The sequence below is a fragment of the Paroedura picta genome, chromosome 4 (assembly GCF_049243985.1).
Source record: "Paroedura picta isolate Pp20150507F chromosome 4, Ppicta_v3.0, whole genome shotgun sequence".
NCBI classification, from domain to species: domain Eukaryota; kingdom Metazoa; phylum Chordata; class Lepidosauria; order Squamata; family Gekkonidae; genus Paroedura; species Paroedura picta.
In genome coordinates this window covers 125048830-125071281 of record NC_135372.1, presented here as the reverse complement: position 1 = coordinate 125071281, position 22452 = coordinate 125048830, and the positions used below count along the sequence as shown (strand labels likewise).

The window sequence follows — 22452 nt, the reverse complement described above, 5'->3', positions numbered from 1 at the left end:
CACTCCCCACAGTAGGAACCCTGTGAGGTAAGTGACCCTGTGACTGACCCAAAGTCACCCAGCTGGCTGCATGTGAAGGAGCGGGGAAACAAACCCAGTTCTCCAGATTAGAGGATGCCACTCTGAACCACTGCACCAAGCTGGCTCGCAGTTTACAAAGATCTGGGAGTACAGTTTGTGATTGACTGCCCTCTTGGCCTATCGGCTCTCATCTTCACAGCAATAACTGAACAGTTTCCATCTCTGAAAAGCACTTCTTGCTGACTTTCTTTAGCACCCAGTTTCTGTCCTGTGTTGCTGAGCCCTTCCAGTTAGATCAAAGCCTTTTCAGTTGTCATCTTGTTATTTAAACCATATGTTATATAACAGTTTTTCACACATGATATAAAAAAGCACATCAGTTACAGCTGAAAGCTCTTCAAACATATTCAACAGATATGCTGTCCAGAACCCTGATTGGATAACGCTTCCCAGCAGGTATTTTCTGTGGAATTTCATGTATGAAGATACTGCTGCAAAGATATGGCACATCTGGGCATTCGTTTCAATATTGTTTAGAAGTCATGTGATCAACCTGTGGCAGTTCTTTGCTATGATGCATAAAGGTGACCCTGAGAAACTCCTGGGAAGACAAAAGAGAGCATTTGCATAGAAGGAAATCAGATGGCTTTGAAGAACACTTAGTAATTGGAAATTAATTCACCCTAGCTAGCACCTTGCAACGGAGACTGTCTCAGCAACAGTTTCTGGGGCTATATTTCAAGTAGTTCAGTTCTGTGTCGGGAAAACCAAACTAGTGTGTCCTCACAAGACACAGTGTCGTCTGTAGTCTGCTATTCACAGCAAAGGATTAATCAGCTAAGGCCCCAGCTGGTGTGAATGGGGACTAGTTACTTGGAAAGTAATCAAAACACACAGCAGAAATAGAACCACGCTTGCTGCAGCAGACCATGGGAGGAAAGTCAAATGTAATTGTGCCAGGAAAAGAGGAATGCACCCAAAGCAATCTGCTGAGAGGGCACTAGAGGTGGACGAGCAAAATACAATTAGTGCTGCTTTCCATTGAACAACCCTTTTCAAATTAATGGCCCCTAATAACATGGCTGAGGCTGGACATTTAAAAAATACCAAGAACAAAGGTTGGTTTGTTTGTTTTAAACTTGGGCAGGAGAGAGAGAGGTTGGACTGGAGCCATTTAAGATTTTCTGGTATAAAGAAAGAGGCATGAGGCCACATCCTATGGACTCTTTTGGAGCCATGCCACCACCTACCACTGTTTATTTCTGGAAAACAGAGTCGTGGCAGCCAAGCTATCAAAGGCTGCCGCCTGAACTCGATATGCATCTGGATCGCAATGTGGAATATAAAACGAGGGCTTTCTCCCACTTGCACTTAGGCTGGCAAATTCTGGGTTAGGGACCATCCCCGGGGAGGACAGAGTTTGGGAGAAGAAGAGCTTTTTTTTTTGTACCCCACTTTGCACAACCCAAGGGAGTCTCAAAGAGGCTTACAGTTGCCAACCTTTCCTCTCCCCACAACAGACACCCTGTGAGGTAGGGGAGAGAATTCTGAGAGAATTCACCCTGAGAGAATTCTGGGAGAACTGTGGCTGGCCCAAGGCCACCCAGCTGGCTGCATGTGGAGGAGGAGTGGGGAATTAGACCTGGTTCTCCAGATTAGAGGCCGCCGCTGTTAACCACTGCACCAAGCTGGCTCTCAAAGGAAAGGAGTTATGGAGCCTGTCCTCCAAAGCTGCCACTCCCTCCAGGGGAACTGGTTAGTATAGTTTGGAGCTTGGCTGCAATTCCAGGAGAATTCCACACCGTAAGGTGGCAACCCTACTTTCACTTAGGCTCTACATAGGGCTGCCAACTCTTTCAATGCAGAAATCAGGCAAAGCCAGTGCAGGGTTAAGGTGAAGCTGCAGCAGGGCATCCATATGTACCTGCTGTAGGCGTCAAAGAGGGAAAATGGAGCCAAAGCGTAGGGAGGTAGAAGGAAAGGGGAAGGCCAACTGAGTGGTTTCAGTCTGGTGGAAAATAACTGCGGTGGGTCTCCGAAAGCCCGTCGTTAGCTCTACTTTTCCCCCTCCCTGTCTTGTTGATTAGGCTGGATATTATGACTGACTTGTGAGGGAGGCGGCAGGGAAAGCGAAGCCAGCTAGAGGGATAGAGGATTTGTCCATTTCACCCACTGGACAGGCTCTGAAAGTCACCCAAGTCATTCCAAACATGGGAGAAACAATAGATTAATTTAAGACATTAAACACTGGACTCACCATTGACTTTAATCCCCTTCGTTATAAGAAAGAAACCCTTACCTGGCTATCAGCCTAAAGGGGGAAGGGTTCCCAAGGGTAAGCCAGTTGACGGACAACTCCGTTAATGCTTACATCCTACGTCTTCAGAGAATGAGTGTTTTTCAGGATTCAGTAGCAGTGCCTAGAAAAGCCCAAACTAGCTTCCATCAGCACAGCCAGTGGCAAAGCAACAAGCGTTCATGGACACTTTGGGGACCCATCTACTCAACTAAGCCCGGTTATTCTCCTGTGACCAGAGGGAGTTGTGATTTTACAATAATTGTAGGGCACAACCCATTGAAAATTAAGCACTTGCAACATTTCAACAGTCTAGCTAATCACTTTCTCTCTTCTTAAATCAGTTGGGATTTATTTAAATCAACAAGTTAAGCAGCTTTGCTTAACCAGATGGAGCACAATCAAGGTTTAAAACAAATCATCAGGATCCATATCAGTAAGAGCTAGAAACCTTAAATCTCTTGCTCATTCAAGAAGTCTGCAGAAAGACAAAGGGTGGGTTATGGCAGGGGTAGTCAACCTGTGGTCCTCCAGATGTCCATGGACTACAATTCCCATGAGCCCCTGCCAGCGTCCATGGACATCTGTAGGACCACAGGTTGACTACCCCTGGGTTATGGGACAGACTAATGGGGTTGTGGGGGGGGGAGATCGTTGGACTGTGCTTAAATTCCTCGTTGGTTATATATTTCCATGAAATATTAGCACATGTTTTGAGGTATATTTGAAGAACTCTGTTAGGTGTTTCCTCACTACTTCTGGTAATAAACTGGCTGGCGCCCTATGAAGATTCCCATGTTCTCATCCCCCAGTAGACCTGTCCAGACCCAGCAACGTTTTTTCCAAGGACTCACAATTATCTGTCCACCCACAGTGACCCCAATTCCATGCCCAGATGATTGCCCCCCTCCCCCCCCCAAAAAAAAACTAGAATCCCTGGCCAGTCTGGCCTGGAAGAAGTTTGCCTCCCAACCCCAAAATGGTGATTGGCATTTCCTTGAGCATGAAAGAAAGGGCCACAAGAACCAAAACACCAACACAGTTCCTTCTGCCCACCCACTCACAATTTGCCTAAGTTCACAGAAGCAGTATTTCTGTCAGGTGGCTACTCATCCTCTACTTAAAAACTTCCAAAGAAGGAGAACTTTGGCAGTTGTACATGAATAATCAGATAGGCCTGATGAGTTATAGTTTTATTAAAAAACATCGTCTTGTTTAATTGCAGTTTTGTAATTATTCCAGGTGTCACCATGCATTTTCAGCACACAACAAAAAGAAACATACTTCAAATTTGCACAATGAAAACTAGTTTCATCTATAGTGAAGTTAATCCACTGAGAGTATATTTCTATTACAAGCTATGTCCTACCAGCTAGCCAAGGTAGGCTGTCCTCAGAAATGATTTATAAACTGATTTATAAACCATGATTTGATAAAATCCTGGTTCTTTATGGTGTACGAAAACAGTTGTTTCCAAAACAGTAAAGTACCAAACAAGGTTTTTTAATAATTGTGTCCAAATTCACACATTTTCTGGGATTAAGCCCCACTGAACAACACAGGGCTTACTTCTGAGTAGAACTGTTTCAGGTTCCTGGATTGACAACTTGCATAGGTTTATTAGAATGTCTGAATGCCATAGGCTTTTATACAGGTAGAAAGCTTAACATTCTGTTCAATTTTTAAAAAATCCACTTTTCCATCTTCACTTGCACAAAAATCCATTCTTTGAAACTTCCTCAACAGGAGGGGGCATTTTGTACGAAAACAATATTTTATTCAAAAATAAGAAGGCCCACAAGAATGGGAAGTCTGGCTGGAAAAGAAGACATGGAAGAGATTAATGATTTGGGTGTAACTCTTTGAAACTTCCTCTTAGAATTGAAAAGGAAGGGAGTTCCCTCATTTCAGCCAAGTGTTCCATGTTACTTCTTTTTTCTTCCGCTGAGCTATGATTCACCTGGCAGAGCTTGAATCCCAGGTGGGAAAACATCCATGAAATAATCAGGGTGCCACTGAAGCCTATAATGCAAATTCAGTGTTAGGGGAAATTAGAAAAAAATTAAAAACAAATATCAGAACATCATGACATTAGCATGTTAATACATTTATATTAATGTGGCAGGGGTTTTCTCCAGTGCTTGAAGCACTTTTTATGTTGTCTTATTAATCTGTAAACAGCCCGTGGCGCCACGGGCGCCACGGACTGTATAAAGGAGTAAGGGGTAGTGGGGAGGAGTTAGGGCGGGACCGGTCCGGGATAAAAACTCGGGGGGGGCCAATCAGGAGCCGCGAAGCGGCTCCTGATTGGCCCCTCCGAGTGTCAATCCCGCCCCAAGCAGACATGCCATTGCCTGCTTCACTCGCTCGGAAAATGGCGGCCCGCCTGGTGAGAGCCTCGGCTGGGGGGTGGGCCGGGAAGCCTTCTCTCGGCCGGCGGAGCGGCCTCGCAGCGTTGTGGACGCTGCGAGCCCGCTCCGCCGGCCGAGAGAAGGCTCCAGAGAGCCTCGGGGGGGTGGATGGGTGGGGGGGGGAAGGGAAGCCTCCGATTCCCAGCCCCAGCAACTGCGAGCCGCGCGCAGCGCGGCTCGCAGTTGCTCCCGGCCTGACGAGACTCCAGCCGGCGAGAAGCTGAAGAGAAAAAAAAAAAAACCCTGTAGGAGCCTTTCGCAGCTCCAAGCCGGCACGCCCACGAGAGCCAGCAGAAAAACATTAACCCTGTAGGAGCCTTTCGCAGCCCCAAGCCGAGAGCCAGCAGAGAAAAAAACCCTGTAGGAGCCTTTCGCAGCCCCAAGCCGAGAGCCAGCAGAGAAAAAAACCCTGTAGGAGCCTTTCGCAGCCCCAAGCCGGCACGCCCACGAGAGCCAGCAGAAAAACATTAACCCTGTAGGAGCCTTTCGCAGCCCCAAGCCGAGAGCCAGCAGAAAAAAAAACCCTGTAGGAGCCTTTCGCAGCCCCAAGCCGAGAGCCAGCAGAAAAAAAAACCCTGTAGGAGCCTTTCGCAGCCCCAAGCCGAGAGCCAGCAGAAAAAAAAACCCTGTAGGAGCCTTTCGCAGCTCCAAGCCGAGAGCCAGCAGAAAAACATTAACCCTGTAGGAGCCTTTCGCAGCCCCAAGCCGAGAGCCAGCAGAAAAAAAACCCTGTAGGAGCCTTTCGTAGCTCCAAGCCGAGAGCCAGCAGAAAAAAAACCCTGTAGGAGCCTTTCGCAGCCCCAAGCCGAGAGCCAGCAGAGAAAAAAACCCTGTAGGAGCCTTTCGCAGCCCCAAGCCGGCACGCCCACGAGAGCCAGCAGAAAAACATTAACCCTGTAGGAGCCTTTCGCAGCCCCAAGCCGAGAGCCAGCAGAAAAAAAAACCCTGTAGGAGCCTTTCGCAGCCCCAAGCCGAGAGCCAGCAGAGAAAAAAACCCTGTAGGAGCCTTTCGCAGCCCCAAGCCGAGAGCCAGCAGAGAAAAAAACCCTGTAGGAGCCTTTCGCAGCCCCAAGCCGGCACGCCTACGAGAGCCAGCAGAAAAACATTAACCCTGTAGGAGCCTTTCGCAGCCCCAAGCCGAGAGCCAGCAGAAAAAAAAACCCTGTAGGAGCCTTTCGCAGCCCCAAGCCGAGAGCCAGCAGAAAAAAAAACCCTGTAGGAGCCTTTCGCAGCCCCAAGCCGAGAGCCAGCAGAAAAAAAAACCCTGTAGGAGCCTTTCGCAGCTCCAAGCCGAGAGCCAGCAGAAAAACATTAACCCTGTAGGAGCCTTTCGCAGCCCCAAGCCGAGAGCCAGCAGAAAAAAAACCCTGTAGGAGCCTTTCGTAGCTCCAAGCCGAGAGCCAGCAGAAAAAAAACCCTGTAGGAGCCTTTCGCAGCCCCAAGCCGAGAGCCAGCAGAAAAAAAACCCTGTAGGAGCCTTTCGCAGCCCCAAGCCGAGAGCCAGCAGAGAAAAAAACCCTGTAGGAGCCTTTCGCAGCCCCAAGCCGGCACGCCCACGAGAGCCAGCAGAAAAACATTAACCCTGTAGGAGCCTTTCGCAGCCCCAAGCCGAGAGCCAGAAGAAAAACATTAACCCTGTAGGAGCCTTTCGCAGCCCCAAGCCGAGAGCCAGCAGAAAAAAAACCCTGTAGGAGCCTTTCGTAGCTCCAAGCCGAGAGCCAGCAGAAAAAAAACCCTGTAGGAGCCTTTCGCAGCCCCAAGCCGAGAGCCAGCAGAAAAAAAACCCTGTAGGAGCCTTTCGCAGCCCCAAGCCGAGAGCCAGCAGAAAAAAAACCCTGTAGGAGCCTTTCGCAGCCCCAAGCCGAGAGCCAGCAGAGAAAAAAACCCTGTAGGAGCCTTTCGCAGCCCCAAGCCGGCACGCCCACGAGAGCCAGCAGAAAAACATTAACCCTGTAGGAGCCTTTCGCAGCCCCAAGCCGAGAGCCAGAAGAAAAACATTAACCCTGTAGGAGCCTTTCGCAGCCCCAAGCCGAGAGCCAGCAGAGAAAAAAACCCTGTAGGAGCCTTTCGCAGCCCCAAGCCGAGAGCCAGCAGAGAAAAAAACCCTGTAGGAGCCTTTCGCAGCCCCAAGCCGGCACGCCTACGAGAGCCAGCAGAAAAACATTAACCCTGTAGGAGCCTTTCGCAGCCCCAAGCCGAGAGCCAGCAGAAAAAAAAACCCTGTAGGAGCCTTTCGCAGCCCCAAGCCGAGAGCCAGCAGAAAAAAAAACCCTGTAGGAGCCTTTCGCAGCCCCAAGCCGAGAGCCAGCAGAAAAAAAAACCCTGTAGGAGCCTTTCGCAGCTCCAAGCCGAGAGCCAGCAGAAAAACATTAACCCTGTAGGAGCCTTTCGCAGCCCCAAGCCGAGAGCCAGCAGAAAAAAAACCCTGTAGGAGCCTTTCGTAGCTCCAAGCCGAGAGCCAGCAGAAAAAAAACCCTGTAGGAGCCTTTCGCAGCCCCAAGCCGAGAGCCAGCAGAAAAAAAACCCTGTAGGAGCCTTTCGCAGCCCCAAGCCGAGAGCCAGCAGAGAAAAAAACCCTGTAGGAGCCTTTCGCAGCCCCAAGCCGGCACGCCCACGAGAGCCAGCAGAAAAACATTAACCCTGTAGGAGCCTTTCGCAGCCCCAAGCCGAGAGCCAGAAGAAAAACATTAACCCTGTAGGAGCCTTTCGCAGCCCCAAGCCGAGAGCCAGCAGAAAAAAAACCCTGTAGGAGCCTTTCGTAGCTCCAAGCCGAGAGCCAGCAGAAAAAAAACCCTGTAGGAGCCTTTCGCAGCCCCAAGCCGAGAGCCAGCAGAAAAAAAACCCTGTAAGAGCCTTTCGCAGCCCCAAGCCGAGAGCCAGCAGAAAAAAAAACCCTGTAGGAGCCTTTCGCAGCTCCAAGCCGAGAGCCAGCAGAAAAAAAACCCTGTAAGAGCCTTTCGCAGCCCCAAGCCGAGAGCCAGCAGAAAAAAAAACCCTGTAGGAGCCTTTCGCAGCTCCAAGCCGAGAGCCAGCAGAAAAAAAAACCCTGTAGGAGCCTTTCGCAGCCCCAAGCCGAGAGCCAGCAGAAAAAAAAACCCTGTAGGAGCCTTTCGCAGCTTCAAGCCGGCGCCCTGGGAGCCCCGGCAGCCGCCCACAGCACAGCTGCTGGGTGCTCCCTGCCCTCATGGCCCCAGAACACAATGGAGCCGCCGGGAAAGCCGCAGAAGAACAAAAAAATGCAGAGGAGCCGCCACAGCCCAGCGCACCACACCTGGGACTCCCGCCTCCTCTTTCAGGTAGCCTGTCCCTCGCTCTGTCCCTCGCCTGCCGCTCGCTCTGGTCCCCACCTGCTAGCGCCCATTGTCTTCTTCATACAATGGGCTTTTTTACTAGTCTTTAACATATTTCTATAAGGTCGGTCAGTATTATTATCCCACCGCTAGGTAGGGTGGGAAGTTGCAAACGTTTTGAAAAAGATGCAAACGTTTTGAAAAATAATCTTCTAGTGAGAGTGGAACTGAACTAGTCCAGTTAACAAAGGACTGCCCCTCTGAATCACTGGATATAATTTACCTGCATCCTGACTTTATTACGGTGTTTGTTGCCCCATTACTCTAGGTAGCAGCCAGTGGTGGGTGGTAGACTGAGATAAAAGGAGACCATTAATAACAAATTTGTAAGCATTGCCAGCAACAGTGACCTTGAGTTTCTTGTACAGTGACTATGTGGACCTGTTTGCACAGAAGTGAAAAAATGTACGTGTACTTTTAAAAAGCAGAGCATATTGAATTGTAGATGTGAAGGAAGACCAGGCTTTGAGGAAGGAGGTTAAAAATCACTTGCAGTCCAGGAGGGGAGTTGAAATTACCAAAGAGACCAGATGGAAGTTTGGGATATCCCTCAGCTCGGTTGCCATGGGAAAGGGAAAGTGGCTCACATTGAAAGACCTTTCAGACTAAAGGGGGGTCAAAGGCCTTTGGCATCTTCTTAAAAGGTTGTTACCATGACGGCCAGTTCAGGAAGCTGGAGCTCCCACAAAGCATTCCAAAGGTTCTGCTGCCACCTACAGACTCTGTGGGTTAAGCATTAGAAATCAATGTAATACGGCACAGGATTGGCCCTTTGAGGGCTGGGAAACGAACACAAAGGCTGACATTTACAGCTTTAAAAAACTACTGAACCCATTTGGTAAACTGAGGCTGAAAGTGGCTTGCTGTATACAGTGACTGTATACTTGAGACATAAGTCTATCTCTATGAAGACCAGCATTGTTATCGTTATTTTGATATCTCAGAAGCTGTAGTTGTAGCTTCTGAGGCTGATCCTACTGATGGTGCGATTTCCAAAATGTGTATTATCCTAGATCAGTAGAAATAACCTCAGCCAAGGATGAGCAATGGGGAAAGGGGCATCTTTCTAAATTTCAATTCAGTTTGCCCCAAGTGTTCACTTGTAATAAAAAGATGGTCGTTCTCAAATATTGGAAGAGGCAGGTCAGACACAGAGTTGCCAAAAATCAGCTGTATTTTGACAATTTCCACGACCACATATCTTTTAAGGCAGGGGTAGTCAACCCGTGGCCCTCCAGATGTTCATGGACTACAATTCCCATGATTCCCATGAGAGCATTTGCTGGCAGGGGCTCATGGGAATTGTAGTCCATGAACATCTGGAGGACCACGGGTTGACTACCCCTGTTTTAAGGCATTTGAGACCAGTTTACTGCTGATGCTGACTGTATTGTAAAACCTGAGTACGTTAATTAAAAAGGTAAAGGTATCCCCTGTGCAAGCCCCGGGTCATGTCTGACCCTTGGGGTGACGCCCTCCAGCGTTTTCATGGCAGACTCAATACGGGGTGGTTTGCCAGTGCCTTCCCCAGTCATTACCGTTTACCCCCCAGCAAGCTGGGTACTCAATTTACCGACCTCGGAAGGATGGAAGGCTGAGTCAACCTTGAGCCGGCGGCTGGGATTGAACTCCCAGCCTCATGGGCAGAGCTTCAGACTGCATGCCTAGGGGTTGACTTATACCAAAAAATGTACTTGTTGCTTCTTGAAATGTGGCTGGCTGAAGATTAGAAACTTCTGCTCTTCATGGCAACTGCAGAGTTTAGTCATTCCTGAGCTCGCCTATTTCTTATCCAAGGCTGAATTCTTTTCACACAACTGCAGCTTTAACACAAAAGACAAGCTGTGTTTTTACCCCCTCTTTCCCCAGAGTACAAGGCAAGCTACCTTCGGAGTCGCTCGATTCGCTCTGTGTCCGTTGAACTGGATGGAGAGGTCTATAATTTGGATTTGGAGGATGGCTACCAGCCTGTTTTGTCCAGTAATATTACAAACAAACACAAAAAGGCCAAGGGTGCCGAAGACGATGATGAGGATGACGACAAGGCTGCGGGAGAATATAGTGGTGCTGGTGGAATTTTAGAGAGTACGGCCCCTAACTTAATCAAAGTGACTCACAGGTAAGGATTCCTGGGGTTTATTTAAATGGATTACGATTGTCTGTTATTATTTGCATTGGACGGCCCAGGCTAGCCTGATCCTGTCAGATCTTGAAAGCTAATCAGGGTTGGCCACACTTAGTACATGGACGGGAGACTACCAAAGAAGTCTAGGGCCCATTCTGCACATGTTGGATAATGCACTTTCAGTGCACTTTAGAAGTAGATTATCCTGATCCGCACAGGAAAATCCAGCTCCCAAAGCACATTGAAAGGGCATTATCCAACATGTGCAGAATAGGCCTAGGAGTGCTATGAAGAGGCAGGCAATGGCAAACCGTTTCTGTTCATCTCTTACTTCGAAAGCCAGAAGTTATCAGAAGTCAGCTGCAACTTGATAACACTTTCCACCACCACCGTTATTCGTTTAGCAATATCAGTATATATGGTACCTTACAGCAGTGGTCCCCAACCTTTTTATCACCGGGGACCACTCAACGCTTTTTACTGAGGCCCGGTTGGGGGGGGGGAGTTTACTCCTCTACTCTCAACCACTGCCCTAACTCTCTCTGATCACTATGGTAATGTTTAAACATCCCTTCAAAATAAGATACAGACATGCCACAACAATGAACATAAGGAACATTTTATTTTCATGGAAATTTTAACTCATGACAATGACAAATCAATGGGAAACCTGAGCTTGTTTCTCTGTAACGAGATAGTCCCATCTGGGAGTGATGGGAGACAATGACACCCAAAGTGTGTTGTAAAGGGCCGGGGGGATGAAGTAAAGGACCAGGGAGGGGGAAGGCATCCTTCGGGGCCCACCTCCAATTAGTCGAAGGACTACATGTGGTCCGTGGCCTACAGGTTGGGGATCGCTACCTTACAGTAGCAGTCGCCAACCTTCTTGTAGTCGCTGACCGCCTCCGAGGGTGGGAGAGAGCCGGCGGCCCAGCCACAGCAGCTGCACGTAAACGCGCACGCGCAGTTGCCGCACATGCGCGTTTTCGCCACTAGGCGGCGCTAACGCGCATGCGCAGAACAGCCACACGTGTGCGTTTTCGCCTCTCGCTGCAGGGGGGAAGGCAGGCGCGGCCGCTGGCGGCCCGGTACCATGGCCTTAGCGGCCTGGGGTTGAAGACCCCTGCCTTACAGAATACCTTGCTCCCAAACAGGTTCTGCTCTAAAGAGCTTATCATCTAAATGTTGATAATATGAAGGGAGGGGAAATATTCAGAACTACAGACCACTGCTTTCTTCAGTTAGAGGAATTGAGCCCATGAGCCCAGTGGACCCAAAGTTAGAATGAACACCAACATTAAGCTAGGGAGCCCCATGTTCCTGTCCAGCTTGTTTTGATCATAGACACCCAAGTACTTTGCTGTCTCATAACCTTTAGCTATTATAAAGTATATGATTGTTGCACAGGCTACATAGCAATGCAATTTGCTTCCAAGTCACCTTCATGACAATGCAACAAAGTCACTGTCATTTCCACTGTTATTCTCCCTAAACTTTTTGGTTATCCCACCAACTATGTAAAGTTGGACTCATGTTCTCAAAATGCAAGGAAGGTAATATGCATGGAGTAAGGACTAGGGTTGTGGACACACATGCACAAAAAAATAGTGCAGTTTTGGGCTCAGCTGGAATCAGTTCTGCCAAATTCAAAACGGTGCAAATTCAAAACGGTTTTCACCTTTTTGCATTCAGTCAGATCAAAAAGGTTTGAGGGGTGCAGGTCTATGGTAGAGGCCGGCGCGCTAAGGAAGATCTGTTTGACCCCCCTCAGGACAAAGACATCTCTATCTGAATGGCGGACTTGGGGTTATCTGCCCTCTCTATGGGGATAGAATTGGGAATTCAATGATTTTGCCACATCTTATTGTTCTTATCTGATGTATTTTTTTGTCTGTGGTTTTAAGGGGTATTTTACTGGGGTTTTTATACAGACATTTGTAACCCACTATGAGCCATTTGGGAGTGGCGGGTAAGAAGTCTAATCAATCAATCAATCAAAATCAATCACACATTTTTCTCCCATCCCAGGCAGCAGAGAGTGCCTTCACTGGCTAAGAATGGGGGGGGGGAATACAGTACCTGCCAAGCAGGTGATAATGACAAGCCATCCTGTCTCTTTAAATACCTCCTCACCTGTTTGAAGCGCGCTGTTCCAAGCTTCACAGGCAAAGCTGCCTGAGAAGGTGGGTCAAGCGTTTAAAGGAAGCCGCTGGTGTGCCCAACAGCCAATAACACCTGCTGCCCTACCCACTCCCTTTTAATCTCTCCTCAATCTGTCGTTATCAGCTGTTTGGCATGCAGTCTCCTCCCCACCTTCTCAGGGACCAAGAAAGCAGGGAGGATGCATTTAAATGGGTCAAAATCCGTGAATCGCAATTCAGCCACCATGATTTGGACCATTTGAACGCAGAGAATCATCATTGATTTGGGTAGTTTTCGGCTTATCCGAGCCGAACCACCCATGCCTAGTCAGGACCGTATAAAGAGGAATCTAGCAACTCTTTTATCCATTTTGCAGAAAGCTGTAACAGAAAATACAAAACAGGGTCTCCCATGAAAACTGAGATATTGAAACAGAAGCTGCTGAATGTGATTGGGATATTCTGCATTTCAGTTCAATGTCTCAGTTCTAGTTATTACTCAAACAAGGAGGAAAATGCCAAACGAGACTTAAGATCTCTCTATTGTGCTAATAAATGTATTCCATGATTCTTGAGCCCAGTTTTATGCTCATTGTGTGGTCACGCCCCAGGGCAGAAAGCCCTGTTGTCCAACCTCAATTACACTAATGCTTGAAGAATCCTCACAAGTATCCTGCTTTCTTCTAAAATAAATGATTGGAATCATTTGGCTGTGCTTTCTGTGCTGGCTAGCTCAAAGGCCATTTTGTCTCTTTTGTTTTTTTCCTGCACAGATGCTACATTCTAGAAAATGATACTGTTCAGTGTGACACAGATCTGTACAAGTCACTACAAGCATGGAAGGACCATAAGCTTCATATAGACCACGAGGTTAGTGATGCTGACAGCTGCCTGCCAACGGGCACCCACGGTGATCACTGCTTTAATCTCCTTCCTAAATGCCGAAGCAGCAAGATTCTTTTTGAACTGGTCGTTTAAGGCTTTGAACAACTTCCCCACCCCATGTTGATAATGATCTCATTTTGTGAGCAGGTAGGCTGCAGGTCACAGCCTCAGTGAAGCTTTTAAACTGTGGTCCACCTCTTTTAATAGTAAAAAAAAAGTGGTTGTTTTATTTATGTAATATATATTTTATGCTGCTTTTCTCCAAGCTTCCATGGCCGAGTAGGCATTCTAAATTGGGTCTCCCAAACCCAACTATGATACTTTCTTTGCTACAACAAGCTAGCCTTGCTAGTTAAAGAGATGGCGCAATAAGTAGCCAGCTGTTGGGTTTTGAAATTAGCGTCTTCTAAAGGTAATCAGCAATAAGATTACCTGAAACGAGAAGTCACAGACATACAGCCATTTCAGCAATTTCCAAAATTCACAACAAGTTCAGAGCAGGTGCCCTGTAGTACCCTTTTGTAATTCCTCTGTGACTATATACTAGTTGAATGTACAACTCAGTAGAATGTACATCAACTATAAGTGATGGACTTGTAGCTCTGTCCTCAGTACCATGAGGTCCCATCCTGCTTCCCAATAGAAATCCTGCTTCTGCTTAGAAAATTACTCTTAGTTCTGCTGTGGTTCTAAGCATCTCTCTGTGTTCTTACTTCCTTTCAGATCGAAACTTTGCAAAATAAAATCAAGAATCTGCGGGAAGTAAGAGGTCATCTGAAGAAGAAGAGGCCAGAAGAGTGTGATTGCAACAAGATAAGGTATTCCCTGCCACCTCCAGAGAATTAATAGGCTGTTTCCAGTTGTTCAGAGTCTCATAGGTCAGAATTCAGTAACTGCGGCCTCCGTGTTCTTTTAGCACACCTGTGGTCCATTTTGCACTGGTCATGTGAACTCATTAAATCTTTGGACAAATCCTTATACAGCACATGAAAAGCTAAACCTGTGCTTGGACTGTACTATTTCAGTCAACAGGTGGTCACTTAGAAGATCCATGGTGTCATCCAATGCAGGGTTATTCTAGCCTAAGGATACAGTTGAGGCAGGCAGCTCCCAGGCCAATGAGGGCACCAAGCCTTAGTTTGCAGGGGAAGGTGGCCCACTCACCCCCCAGGAAGAGCTTGAGAGAAGTCTGGTGGCAAGGGAACACCTGGTCACCCAGCAAGGGAACGCTGAGGTAGTGCCAGCAAACAAATGCCACTCCTGTGGGCAGGGAACACAGACAGAGGCTGGGAAGAGGTAGGGAAGGTCAGGGGTGGGCCTGGAGCCTAAGTGGAGTAGGTGGAGGCAGGGAATAAGAGGTAAAAGGAGGGGAGGAGGAAATATATGGATTAACAGGCAGACACCCTCCCAAATTGGGCAGGTCAGACACAGGATGCCTCAAGACAGAGAAAAGAATCATAGAATCATAGAATCATAGAGTTGAAATCATGACCTCCAGGGTCATGTAGTGCAACCCCCTGCAGACTGCAGGAAATTCACAACTCCCTGCCCACCCACAGTGATCCCAATTCCAAGGCCATGTGATGCCCCCCCCTCCCCAGTCTGGCCTGGAAGAAATTTGTTTCTTGAGCCCAAAGTGGTGATCGGCATTTCCCTGGACATGCAAGAAAATGTCACAAGAGCCAAGCACTGAAACAATCCATTCTGCCCACCTACTCACAGTCTGCCTAAGTTCGCAGAATTCTGTCAGGTGGCTATTTAGCTTCTGCTTAAAAACTTACAAAGAAGGAGAACCCACCACTTCACGAGGAAGCTTGTTCCACTGAGGAACTGCTTTAACTGTCAAGAACTTCTTCCAGATGTTTAGCTGAAAGTTCTTTTGAATTAATTTCAACCCAGTGGTTCTGGTCCGACCCTCTGGGGCAAAAGAAAACAACTCTGCTCCATCCTCTATGTGATAACCCTTCAAGTACTTGAAGATGACTATCATATCACCTCTTAGTCACCTTCTCTCCAGGCTAAACAGACTAAGCTCCCTCAACCTTTCCTCATACGTCTTGGTCTCCAAACCCCTCACCATTTTTGTTGCCCTCCACTGGACTCGCTCCAGGTTGTCTACATCCTTCTTCAACTGTGGTGCCCAAAACTGAATGCAGTACTCTAAAAGTGAGGTCTAACCAGAGCAGAGTAAAGCAGTACCATTACCTTGTGTGATCTGGACACTATACCTCTTTTGATACACTATACTTCTTTTACTCCCAGTCCTTAGACCTGTTGGGGAGGTTAGGGCTGAGATGAGATGGCAGAGGCAGGTGGAGTGTAACAGACAGCAAATTACTGCAGGATCTTAATAGGGAGTGGGAATAAAACTTCTTTAAAAAACAGCAAAAGATGCAGGGAAGAAAAGCTAGGCAGCTTTTTTGTGGGTTTATTATCTGCCCAACTAGTATACGGCACTGGTCATACCACACCTGGAGTACTGTGTGCAGGTCTGGAGGCCTCACTTCAAGAAGGACGTCGATAAAATTGAAAGGGTACAGAGGAGAGCGACGAGGATGATCTGGGGCCAAGGGACCAAGCCCTATGAAGATAGGTTGAGGGACTTGGGAATGTTCAGCCTGGAGAAAATGAGGTTGAGAGGGGACATGATAGCCCTCTTTAAGTATTTGAAAGGTTGTCATTTGGAGGAGGGCAGGATGCTGTTTCCATTGGCTGCAGAGGAAAGGACACGCAGTAATGGGTTTAAACTACAAGTACAACGATATAGGCTAGATATCAGGAAAAAAATTTCACAGTCAGAGTAGTTCAGCAGTGGAACAGGCTGCCTAAGGATATGGTGAGCTCCCCCTCACTGGCAGTCTTCAAGCAAAGGTTGGATACACACTTTTCTTGGATGCTTTAGGATGATTTGGGCTGATCCTGCGTTGAGCAGGGGGTTGGACTAGATGGCCTGTATGGCCCCTTCCAACTCTATGATTCTATGAATCTATAACATTAGGGGAAGGAGAGGGATTGTATAATGTAGCAAAGGAATGACTTTTTAAAACTAATTGTATATGTGGGACTTTTGACAGCTTCCATTCGAAACACAAGGGCAAACTGAGGCACAAGGGGTCCGGCCTCCATCCTTTCAGGTAAGTGCAAATAAAGGCACATTTCAACTCAGTTGCCTTCAGTTAATGAAGGTCTCATTAGGGGCCTAAGTAAATGATATGATTTTATGTCTCCAAGCCAGAGATGGACATCTTTGTGTCTTGATCAGAGTTAACCATTATAAGAAGTGATGAAGAATCCTGAAAGGTAGCTGTGCCTCTCAGGTGTTTCAAATACCTATAGAAGGATCTGGGAGACCCAAGTTCTAATTCTCACTCTCCCATAGAAACTCACTGGGTGAACTTGGGCCAGTCCCTCTCTCTGGCTAATTCCACATGGACGGAAAAGGCCGAGAGGGTGCTCATATGGAAGTGGGGCTAATCCCCATTCCCACACAACACAGCCACTGAGCAGTCCCCCTCTCAAGCCTGCTGCGGATCAGGCCCTCACTTGCCCCAGACTAAGGGAATGCGGGACAATATGTGTGTTCCCTCAGCCCACTGCTAGTGCCAGTGGGGCTACGGTAGCCCAGAGAGGGCAAAAAATCCCCCTGGTCCGCTTGGCAGTGCTTCACTTTGCAGTGTTTTTTGGTTTAAAAAAATAAGAACTTGATGATGATGAAAACAAAAATCTACAGATGGTGCACACATGCACACAGGTGCATGACGTAGTCTTTGGCTTGCAAAGTCTTGGGGAAGCTCATGTTGCTTGTCCATTTGCCCAGCCACTGTGTCCTGATGCTGCCCTCAATCTCTGTGCTGCAGAAAAGCCTGGGAGCAGTAGGTATTACTAGCATCCCCTCTTTGAAGAGCCAAAGGCCGATAGATATATATTATTCAATTGAGGTTGAATTTCATAATTTGGATATTCATAACATTCACATTCAAAAGTGCGGACAACCATTGAGGAAGATGATTATTTGAAATCGGGACATATCTAGTGGTTGGATCCTATAAAAGAATAAAGAAGAACGAAGAACCTTTTATTTCATGTATTCTGTATAATTTTACTATATCTATAGCCTCTTGTGGCGCAGAGTGGTAAGGCAGCAACATGCTATCTGAAGCTTTGCCCATGAGGTTGGGAGTTCGATCCCAGCAGCCAGCTCAAGGTTGACTCAGCCTTCCATCCTTCCAAGGTTGGTAAAATGAGTACCCAGCTTGCTGGGGGGTAAACGGTAATGACTGGGGAAGGCACTGGCAAACCACCCCGTATTGAGTCTGCCATGAAAACGCTGGAGGGCGTCACCCCAAGGGTCAGACATGACCCGGTGCTTGCACAGGAGATACCTTTACCTTTTTATAGTAGCCTTGGGATATGTTTTTTGTCTTATATTGTATTCACTACAAACCGTCCCACTTGTCTATATTTGCTTCTGCAGAAAAGCCTTGCAAGAGAAGGACAAGTTGTGGCTTCTGCGAGAACAGCGGCGGAAGAAAAAGCTGCGCAAGCTCCTGAAGAGGATCAAGAATAATGACACCTGCAGCATGCCGGGCCTGACCTGCTTCACCCATGACAACCAGCACTGGCAGACTGCCCCCTTGTGGACATGTACGCTTTTCATGCTGAACTCTGAAATGGAGGGCACAATCTTTTTGCGTAGCTTTTGAGAGTCCTTCAAACCAGGGGTAGTCAACCTGTGGTCCTCCAGATGTCCATGGACTTCAATTCCCATGAGCTCCTGCCAGAGTTCTCATGGGAATTGTAGTCCATGGACATCTGGAGGGCCACAGGTTGATTACTGGAGGCTGGCAGTGTCTTTGTGGCTGCTCACAGCAAGCAGCTGTGACTGCTTTATTTCTTAGAGATGTCCCTTGAACCAGGTTACAGTTAGAGTTAAGTTTGTTTCTGTAGTTTTTCAGGGATAATCTGTGCCTCCTGGCTTCAGCATGTAGACTCCAAGCTCTGCACACACTTCAGGGTAAGAGTTATGGGGGATGAAGGGAGAGGGAAAAAAGGAATCTGCTGCCTGGCTTGAAATTTACAGGGAAAGCCCTTCTAAACAATGGAATTTAATGTAATGGTTAGCTTGGTGTAATGGTTAAGAGCAGCAGCTTCTAATCTGGTGAGTCGGGTTGGATTCCCCTCCCCTCCACATGCAGCCAGCTGGGTGACCTTGGGATCATCACAGCCCTGATAGTGAAGTAATATCAGGGTTCTCTCAGCCCCACCTAATTCACAGGGTACCAGTTGTGGGGAAAGGACAGGGAAGGTGATTGTAAGGCGCTTTGAGTTTCCTGGTAGAGAAAAGCGGCATATAAAAAACAATTCTTCTTAATGTGTGTCCCACAGCTGTGAAGTCATTGCCTTGTGTTAGAAAAATTTACTTAATTCTAGACCTTTAACCCACGTCAACTTTTATTTTGCAGTGGGGCCTTTCTGTGCTTGCACGAGCGCAAACAACAACACCTACTGGTGCATGAGGACAATCAATGAGACTCACAACTTCCTGTTCTGTGAATTTGCTACTGGCTTCCTTGAATACTTTGACCTCAACACTGACCCTTACCAGGTATTTGCAAAAGGTGGCTCCAAGGTTGGGAGGAAATGGAAGGCTCTTTTCTATATGGCAAAGGGTGGAAATCATCAATGAAGGTCATATTTCAATGGTCATATTCTGAGATCAATATATTTACTTTGTAAAGTCATAGGGCGTGGCAGTGGAATTGAACCAGGACTTCATGCAAGCATATCAAGAATCAGGGTTACCAGCAAATGGCAATTTTGTTTGGTATTCTGCTGGTACTTGCGGCAAGAAACAGGTTCTGAAGGGAACATGCTTGACTGGCCATTGCAGAACCTTTGAGGAGCCATAGCTTCCTAGTGCTTTGGCCAGAGCTCCCTCTGCATTCACCTGTGATTGAAGCTTGATTTACTGCATCATAAGCAAGTGAGCAAGAAGGCAGACATAGCGGATTTTTGATGGCATTAAGTCCCCAGGAGGGACAAAGTTCCTTGACAGCCCTGGAAGGATTTCCTGAATGAGTGGGAATTAATTAATTTTATTAAACATTTATCATTTGCGATGACCATATATGGTCAACATGACTCCCTCCCAAAATGGCCAATGATGGGCCTTAGAGGTGTGGGATGGGGAGTGGCCCAGGGTGGGTGTGTACGCAGCCATGCTTCCCAACCATATTCTGCATGATCTCACCACTTCTGTGGTTTCTCGAAGCCTGAAGGATGTTCCAGGGGTTTCTCTAAGGTAGAAAAGTTGAGACTGTTCTAGGGGATCCAGTTACCCTGTAGGCCTATCAATCTAGCTAGGTCATGTGATTTGTTTTGTTAGAGGAGGTTGGATTGAATGGGGGGGGGGACTCTTAACTCTCAAAAGCTTCTACCTTGGAAATCTTGTTGGTCTACAAGGTGCCACTGGACTCTAGCCATTCTACTGCAGACAAATACTACCACTCTGAAACGAAAACTCTCAGGGGGGACGATAAGAAACACCCCCACGTGAAATAGGTTTCTCTTTCCTAGCCCCTTGCTAAAACCTGTTGGAAGAGGAGGGAAGGCAAAGGAAATGTGTTTGTCCCAGGAGCCGTGGGAAACGGGGATGCTCAGATCTTTCTGCCAAAAACAAACCTTGCACGAGAGTTTTTCATACAAGCTGCACGAGTGTCGCTATTAAATTGAGAATTCACCACCGTTTATGTACTGGGAACTTCACTGCCCCAGCTCCCATGCAGGAGCACAAATTGGGGGCAGATGAGGTGCCACTGGGCCAAATGTTCCCACATGTGGGTGCAGGAAGAGGTGGGCCAACCTGCCAAGACTAAAATTCCAGCCTGCAGCCCGATATGAAACTTCTAGTGTGGAAACGGTCAAAGAGAGGACAGTTCGAGTTGAATAAAGCAGCAGAAAAGAGAAGAACCTATCCTAGGCATCAGTTCTTCTTTTTTAGGGTGTTGCTATTAGGCAAGAGTTCTCGGGTTTCGGGGAAGATTATTTTTCCCAGTGGCCATTCAGTGAGCTGTTGTAGAACACTGTGCTGTAACTCTGAGCACAACACAGCCAGTTGCTGGGGAATGAAAAATGAGGACAGGTCTCTTCTGTTTTTGAAGCACTTGGTTTTAGCCATAAATACAACATAGGTTTGGTGAAGAGATGGCCGGGATGACATTAAAGAGAGTGTCTTTATTTTCAGCTGATTAACGCAGTGAACACACTTGACAGAGACGTGCTCAATCAACTGCATGTGCAGCTCATGGAACTAAGAAGTTGCAAAGGGTACAAGCAATGCAATCCAAGGACTCGGAACATGGAACTGGGTAAGGGCTTCCTGGTTTTGCCTCTTCTTCAATAGCCAAGATGTTTCGTAGGTTCCTTGAATTAATCTTTAATTACATAAAGGGGAAAATCAGATGAGGCACATGTGCCTATGCCCCTCAAAGAGGTCTACACTCCGCCACCACCAACCGGCTAATGGTCCCTGGCCCTAGAGATGCCCGCCTGGCCTCGACCAGGGCCAGAGCATTCTCTGTCCTGGGCCCCACCTGGTGGAATGAGCTCCCGGAGGAGATCTGGGCCCTGACGGAGATAAAACAGTTCCACAGGGCCTGCAAGGAGGAGCTCTTCCACCAGGCATTTGGTTGAGACCAGGCATAACCAACAACATCTGACGGGCCCCTGCTCCCTCCTCCACAGAACTCCGTCAGTGTGCTCTGGACCTGTTTGCACTGTTTGTACTGTTACAATTATCAGTTATTAGTATTATTGTCACGATATTGATATGTTATGGATTGTTTCATGTATTGCCAGTGATCCCCAACATTTTTCAGGCCGGGGACCAGTGTGGGGGGGTGAGAGGCAGGCCCGGGGACCAGGGGGGAGAGGGAAGCGCAGCGTTTGCTGCGCCAGGAGCGATCGGCCATCAAAGTGGCCGATCGCCCCCCGGTGTAGCGAGCGCCACGCTTGGGGGGGGGCCTGCCCGCACCTCCCTCCCCCGGCCGCGGCCCAGTACCGAGAGCTCCATCATCTGGTATCGGTCCGCAGACCTGGAGTTGGGGAACACTGGTTTATACATTTTATGTAAACTGCCCTGAGCATCTGGGGAGGGTGGTATAAATTTATTATATATATAAATTATATATATTTATTATATATATAAATTATATATATTTTATATATATATATAAATTTATCACATATATAAATAAATGTGATGAGAGTTTGAATTTCCATTCTGCCATGAAAGCTCCCTGGTTATCTTGGTCCAGTCACACATGCTCAGCCTAACCTACCTCACAGGGTTGTTGTGAGGATAACATGGAAGGGAGCTCTGAGTCCCATTGGAGAGAGGCACAAATGAAGTAAACTAACATTGTAAGCAGGAAAAAGAGTTGGTTTTCATATGCCGCTTTTCTCTACCCGAAGGAGTCTCAACGCAGCCTTCCCTTTCCTCTCCCCACAAGAGACACCCTGTGAGGTGGGTGAGGCTGAGAGAGCCCTGACATTCCTGCTCGGTCGGAACAGCTTTATCAATGCCGTGGCGAGTCCATGGTCACCCAGCTGGCTGCATGTGGGGGAGCAGGGAATCAAATTTGGCTTGCACCCCTAACCACTACATCAACATTTCCTTATAACTGTTGAGAAACCGTAACAAATATGGATCACACAGCCAACTGAGGAATGATTCTGGGGTAGCCATTTCCCACATTATTCTCAAGTGTTATTGGGAGTGACATGAAATGAAGAAAGGAGCAGCTATATGGAAGAGGACAGGATCACGGTCTTCAGGTGCAACCTAGTTAATGGTCATGAAGCTACTGGAGGACAGGCCACAGTATATTAAGAATTCTCGCCTAGTCTAGTGATTCTAGTAAGCCGTTATAATAAAGAGCAAGCAGTTGGCACGAGGGAAGGACAGTGCAGTGGCTAGACTTGTGAAGTTCATCTGTCCCAAAGATCATGCCTTAACAGATGCATTGGGAGACATAGAAACCCAAAACCCTTTCTTTACATCATCTTCATGCAAGATAGAAAGAACAGGAAGAACTGTTCTTCTTCCAAGCGGCCATTGGTGCACTCGGAGGTGACAGGCCAAATTATATGACCTGTGTGCAGAAAACCAATTAATTTCAGTGTGTTTTAAAAATGAGCAAGAAACGTCATGTCTGAGAGCATG

At 47.5% G+C, this 22452-nt stretch overlaps 1 protein-coding gene across 3 annotated transcripts in view; it reads left to right on the top strand.

Annotated features, from left to right (window-relative positions):
- SULF2 (sulfatase 2) overlaps window positions 1-22452 on the top strand; it is a 349962-nt gene that overhangs the window by 324221 nt on the left and 3289 nt on the right. For all 3 annotated transcript variants that reach the window (XM_077335558.1, XM_077335559.1, XM_077335557.1), the window contains 7 exons: window positions 9948-10197; window positions 13118-13214; window positions 13953-14047; window positions 16304-16363; window positions 17704-17873; window positions 18692-18834; window positions 20473-20596. In XM_077335558.1, the coding sequence (XP_077191673.1) occupies window positions 9948-10197; window positions 13118-13214; window positions 13953-14047; window positions 16304-16363; window positions 17704-17873; window positions 18692-18834; window positions 20473-20596 (939 nt within the window). The remainder of the gene's footprint in view (window positions 1-9947; window positions 10198-13117; window positions 13215-13952; window positions 14048-16303; window positions 16364-17703; window positions 17874-18691; window positions 18835-20472; window positions 20597-22452) is intronic.